Here is a 6337-nt window from a genome sequence, read left to right on the forward strand (position 1 = left end):
GTAAACACAACAATGTCCCGCCTTTTTATAGGATAGGAAGAGAAGGTAGGGGGTGGAGATTCTTGAAAGAATGCATGACTTCCTCCTATTCCGCTTCGACAGAAGCCCTTAAAATCCTATCCATTTCATAGGAGAGGGTGGGGAAGCAAGCCGAACCTCTAATCGACCGGACATGCAAAAAATTCTTGTCGCAAAGAGAAATAATTAAGAGATTCAGTAAGGATTTCAGTGAGTGCTTTCTCTTTGAGGAAGAGCGCCGGCTAAGAAGAAATGAAATACAAACGACCACGTTCATTGTAATAGATCTAGGAATGCGTCTTCATCTTGATGGCATTTCTTTTGGTTGCATATTGTGATGGTTGTGCCCTTGAAAGCTTATCTCATTCTTGTATCTTTATATTTTGGCCTCACATAATATTTTGTCAATTGTAGAAAAAATGCGCACCTCTTTATAGAGTCTTGTCCATTGTTAGTTGATTTGATCACACTACAAACAAGATCCGTACAGAGACACAGAGACTGGTCCTGCCATTTTTTTTGTGAAACATGCAAACAGAAATGATGTGGACCAAGATAGAAAAATTGTACCACCAACAAGTACAAATGCTGAGAATAGCACGACCTTTAGAGAAGAGACACGAACTATTGTAGAATATAACTATCTTCACCCAATATGAATGTTCAGATCAGTGCAACCAGAACCCAACTAGTATTTGTTTCTGGTGCACCATCATCTCATCCCTTTTATTTTTGAAGGGTGTGCCTAGTCGGCTAATGCATATGAAAATGGTAAAAATACAAGACATCCTTATTTTTCCGATTGTACAGCAAAAGATGGATTGCTAATTTGGAGTTTGAGTGGCTCATTGATAACTGCATTCACTATGGTGACCATCTCACTTGGCGAGGTAAATGCATCAGTGTGAGAGTAGAACAAGTGGCATATCTTGCACATGTTCCAAAATAACTCCCTGCATGCCCTAGGAACAACACTATCTTCCTTAAGGACCAACCTTAACAAATCTTTTCTGCATGAGGCTATGGACCTTTTTATTGAATCTTTAGCTACTTCAATGGACATAGAACCGTCACTGTGGAGAACACGTAGCGAAACACTATCAAGTTTCCCCTCGCTGCTCTCCCTCTGTATCAATAGTATACAAAAAATCTGTCAAAATCCCAATTATGACTTAAATGACTAAAGTGACTAACAAATATATGAGTAGTTACTATTCTCTTATCAATTATGCACAACTGGATATACATGATGCATAAATGGTAGTTAAATGAATCAAACTTCCAAAGCAAACATGGGATTTATTTTCACAATGTTATATGTTCTTAATAATATCATCTTAATAATATCATTAATGTCTATGAATTTAGATATTTGTGAGGATTACTTTGGTGCCTGTAGTCTCACCAAATATTTGTATACAAAGAATTTTCATGTAGCGATATGTGAAGCCATATAAGTAAAAATGATATGCTTACAAAGCTATGCTAAACCTTGAAAAACACTAACTTCAAGCCATGAAGGGGGTTGAAATACCTCAAAGCCTTGGATGTCATTGAGGAGGCGACAACAAGTGCCCATTAGTCTGAACAACTCATTGTACTCTTGACCATTTACAACACAAGCTAAGAGTGATTGCTTGACAAAATATGATGCCGGGAGTAGAATGGGAGCCACTGTGAATGACACAACTGCAAGTTCCATGTATTCTTCAACTGTTGGCACATATTGTCTCATCCGCCAATCCGCCTCGGCCATCATAGTCCTTAGTAGTTGTAGCCACTACAAATGAATTACAATATTTCATTGTTGAAAAAAAACTCAAAATCTGACAGACGAGTAGGAAACTCACTGTCTCTACTAGGTGCTCTTTGACGTCATGGTTTTGTACAACAGAAGCCATTGTTCCAAGTTGGCTCGTTGAAGTGTAAATGGCATAAAACAATATTTTTACTTGCTCAGAGTAGAATTCTTCTTTGTAGTGCTCATCCCACCTAAGACACACATTAGCAAATTACACAAAATGACTTGTTAGAAACGACAAGACATCAACACAAACACTACCTATAAAATGAAGCAGAAGCTTCCTCAGCATCTTTAGAGAGAAGATGCCATCAGTGGTCCTAAGAAAGAACATATGAATAAATCAAGTTGACAAATCATACTTCACGATTAGTTCAACAAGGTTTTCTAATTCTTCCCTTGACCCCGCAACATCAAAGAAGTCATCAACAATATTTACAAGTATAGAATTTTTGGCCCATGAAATGCGAGCATCAGACAATTCAGGAGGGAACATGGTAGCAGCAGCAGCGAGATAGCAATATGTCGTCCTCTGTCGTGCAAATAGTAGCTGGTCTAGCTTGTTCTCCTTCACCCAACTGTTGCAACAAAAAATTGGAAATTCTCTAAGAAAGGAAGTTACTAAGACAAGAGAGCATAATTTTTAGATTACCGTTCAAGAAGCTGGAGTTCACTCTGGTAAACGGATTGAGAGATGGTGAAATCTTCAATGGCCAAAGCTAAAATATCTTGGTTTACACAACATAACCTGATTCGCCAAAATGAAGTTGATGCTCAACACCTATATTTATATGATTCAAAGCTCACAAATCTTTTCAAGAAGTAAAACTCTTACCAGTGTTCCGTCTTCAACATCTGGGAACCACTCAAATCAAAGTTTTCAATGTTCCTCTTGTGATCTAGACGATCCATTGTGGCATAAAAAGGAAATTTAAGAGCATACTCCACCTGAAATTATAAAGGTATGCAAGTAAACATAAATTGTAACCTGGTCAATATTCAATAAATACATTATCTGTTTAAATTTCATGCAAGCACCTCTGCCAATATCGACCTACTTTGCACATCAGGATGAACTATGTTTTCCTTCAATAACTTCCCTGACCAATAACTTATGTTATCGAGGATTAGTTCATTTTCTGATACACTAACTCTTGAAGCCTTGTACAATTCCATTATCGATTTTGTATCACTTAAATATCCTTGAAGTGAATTATGGAAAGTCGAGGCTTCGTCGATATGAGACAACTCATCTACATCAGATTGAAATTGCTGAATCAAATATAACACTGAAAAAAGACTATGATAACATTAACAAGATGGGGAATTTCTGCACAAGGAAGTACCCGCTGAAATATCATATCCATTCATTCGTAAGATACGAAACGCCATTGCACACGTTGATACATCGAGCATGATTTCCTCATCTCTTTGTAACCAACAACTGCAAAGTGGATATAGTTTGCAAAAGCTTCAAAAGAGAAATACCAATTCTTTATTTATGATCATAGCTCAAAAGTACCTGTATGTCATGTCCAGGATGCTCTTTATCTCACTTGAAAAGTACGGAGATATCCCAACCTTTTCAAGAGTATCCACCATTGAAAGCTGGCAATATATATTTGTTGGGTACACTGTTGGCACTGCAAAATTCTAATGTTAGGCATTTAAAAATAGTGTACACCCTTGCGAATTCTTATCATGAAAGGAAAACAAATAGCCACCTGAACCATCAAACTTATTAACAAGCAAATTTAGATACTGGAGGGCTTTGTCATCATAATTTTGGATTAATGCAGCAGCAGTTGTGGAAGGAGAGTTGAACAATGATCCATTCCTCCTCTGGAATTTCATAACTTCATTCCAGTCCAATAGGTTTCCTAGTCCTTCAGCAACATAAGCGATATATGCTTCTCTCCCCAAAGATTTATCCGCAGCAAGTCTGAATTAAGTCATATGTAAGGATATTTGAAAATTCCATTGCGTGGTAGTACATGTGTGATACTCTAATTCTTATCGAAAGGAATTATTGCTCTCATAAATACTTTCAAAAGGCAAACTTCTTGTAGGAAGTTTTAATTTTCTAAAGAAGGTAAGAAAAAAAATGCAAACTAACAATGAAGGAAAAAAAGGCAAACTAAGTATCTAACTAAAAAACTTGTCCTAGAACTAGGCAGGAAAAGAAATAGTACACATTTCATGCTATAATCATTTTATGGGGAACTCGTGCCACAATTGTCACCAACAAACCTTTCTAGTTCCAACTCTCGGAGATGCAGAATCCCATCAACATTTGTTTGTCTAACAGGAAATTGCAAACCCATCCCCATGGCAAGGCTAAGCATACCAGGAAATATGATATTGAAGCCTATAGGAGCAGCAATCTGTTCATCCATGACAACGGAGACGTTTTTGCCAATAAAATTTATTCCTGAGTATATCATTATCATCGCATCAATACCCTTGTAAACTTAAAAGCATGAGATAGTAAAACAACATTAGCAAATAAATTCATATGTTCTCAAATTTTATACCTCTCCTAATATGTTCCCTCCCGACGTTCCATCTCTGAAGTGCAAGCACACAAGCCAGTGTGGATGAGACAGTGGCCTTGTTGACCGAGGAGTCCATGTGAGCAAGACCCCAAGATCCATTAGTCTGTTGGTTTTGTAGTATCCATTCAATACACTGCGGGAAGCACGGGACCTCCTGAGACGAGCCCGGTAAGGGCACCATAGCCACCCATGCGGTGTCGTACGAAGATGGCGACAATTTGGGTTGCAGGAGTTGCTTCTTTATTCTTGCCTTCCATTCCTAAATTAGTTGAGAAAAGAATCATATGACAGACACGAGACCCAAATATTCAATAGAAAGATGTACATACCATGTTTTGCAGGCTTGCGTTTTCTCCTACAAACATCCTCGATCCATTTGCTATTTTTAAGAAAAGAGATATGTATGTGTCACAAATCAATTAACACATCACTCACAACAAAAATCTTAGTAAAATATGAACACTATTAAATTTAAAACAAAATAAATGAGTTAAAAAATGCCATGAAATCAAGTGTCAGAACATTATATATCTATTTTACAGGGTTTATGGAGTTATTTTTTCATTTTGAGAATGCATGGGCCAAAGTCGAGGTTACTATTACCATTTTTTTTTGCAAGCAAGAGGTTACTATTACCATCTTAGAAAGAATCTATTTTTTTAGCTTCTTTACCTAGAGTTACAACCATGTCATGAATGTTGTTACCGAGTTCATATTATAGTTATAAGTTATAACCATGACATTCACGCAGTCACCCACATATTCATCTTACATTTATCACTATGGCACCGATGTTGTTACTACCCATTTTTATAGTTACCCTTGAGAGAAAACGAAAACAAAAAAGTTATATATGGTGCACGCTTACCAATACATAAAGGAACCATCGTCTGAGCCCTGACGCGAGTCGAGTAGAGGGGAGGAGGAAGACGATGACTCCCGGAGGTGAGGCCAATACCAAGTCCAAGAGGGTGGTTTCTTCGGTCATTGTAGGAGCGAGGCCTCGGCAAGAACGGCGCCGAAGCCGAAGGCACATCTAGCCAACTACGGCGACACCGGTACCGGCGATGTGCCGGGAGCACGGACGAGACCCCAGCTACCTTCGGGTTTGACATGGAAAACTACGTACGGTTTGCCTGGCCAATGGAAAAGCAAAGCTTGATGCGTCTAAATGGACACGACATGCAGCGTACTAGGTTAGCTAGATCTCTTTCAAACTGTATATGTATATATATTGCTTAACCTAGCGCGCAGGTGCCTAGGTTGCGTATTTCGAAGTAAATTTCCCTTTCGGATTTTCTAACGCCCGAACGTCCGTACCCTGCCAGCTGTATTAAATTTGCCGACTTAGCACCAATTAAACGCGGCAAGACTGTCTGCAGCTTTTGGTCGATCCGCGGGCATGATCGATGCATCCAGCTCCGTCCAGCTCTGTCCCATTGCATTACCAGCACGGTCAAACAATGATGAAACCCCATCCGCCTGTTGAATCTGTCGCGCGCGGAAACTTTGATCAACATTTAACCGATCTTCAGAACATCATTCGGTTTCTTGCCGCTTGATCGTTGGATCAATCCTCCTTGTCCCGCTAGTATTTTGTTAGCACATCAAAATCATCCACTTGGCGCCGAACTAGGGCCTTACTCCATCAATATTGACGGCTTGTCCCAGTGCGGCTCGCCACTCCGGCAGCACCATACGCAATTGCTCCAGATTTGCCCCCTCCATGGAGTACACCTACGCAGTTCCTCCGTAGTTTCTTAACGATTGAACATCGGCCAGAGGCACAATGCGTACGGCGGTACGGGCCTCCATGTAGGGCATCTCCAAGCGAAAGTGCCTTTCTGCTCCCGAGCTCATTTGAGCTCGGTGAACAGTAAAATCGAAAAAAAATTAAAACAAATTCAAAAAATTCCAAAAAAATTCTCAGAGAAACATTGACAAAAGTTCTAAGTGCTTGCAA

The 6337-nt window shown here is 39.3% G+C and overlaps 1 protein-coding gene across 1 annotated transcript; it reads right to left on the reverse strand.

Annotated features, from left to right (window-relative positions):
* Positions 1-808: 808 nt before the first annotated feature.
* On the reverse strand, positions 809-4739 carry LOC123039367 (ent-kaur-16-ene synthase, chloroplastic-like). The gene is made up of 13 exons (XM_044462565.1): positions 4704-4739; positions 4354-4633; positions 4070-4250; positions 3544-3761; positions 3342-3462; positions 3166-3263; positions 2858-3072; positions 2655-2767; positions 2472-2567; positions 2182-2397; positions 1869-2010; positions 1553-1798; positions 809-1144 (listed from the first exon to the last, which is right to left on the reverse strand). Exons 1-13 carry the CDS (start codon positions 4737-4739, stop codon positions 809-811), a joined length of 2298 nt encoding a protein of 765 aa, XP_044318500.1.
* Positions 4740-6337: the final 1598 nt, after the last annotated feature.

The sequence above is a fragment of the Triticum aestivum genome, chromosome 2B (assembly GCF_018294505.1).
Source record: "Triticum aestivum cultivar Chinese Spring chromosome 2B, IWGSC CS RefSeq v2.1, whole genome shotgun sequence".
Taxonomy (NCBI): domain Eukaryota; kingdom Viridiplantae; phylum Streptophyta; class Magnoliopsida; order Poales; family Poaceae; genus Triticum; species Triticum aestivum.

What these genes read in the sequence shown, in the direction of transcription:
- LOC123039367 (XM_044462565.1), bottom strand. Translation starts at nt 4,739, where the DNA reads ATGTTTGTAGGAGAAAACGCAAGCCTGCAAAACATG. An exon ending in TAATAAGTTTGATGGTTCAG is followed by an intron (nt 3,463 to 3,543) that starts GTGGCTATTTGT and finishes AGAATTTTGCAG; the next exon opens with TGCCAACAGTGTACCCAACA. An exon ending in GTAGGTCGATATTGGCAGAG is followed by an intron (nt 2,768 to 2,857) that starts GTGCTTGCATGA and finishes TTATAATTTCAG; the next exon opens with GTGGAGTATGCTCTTAAATT.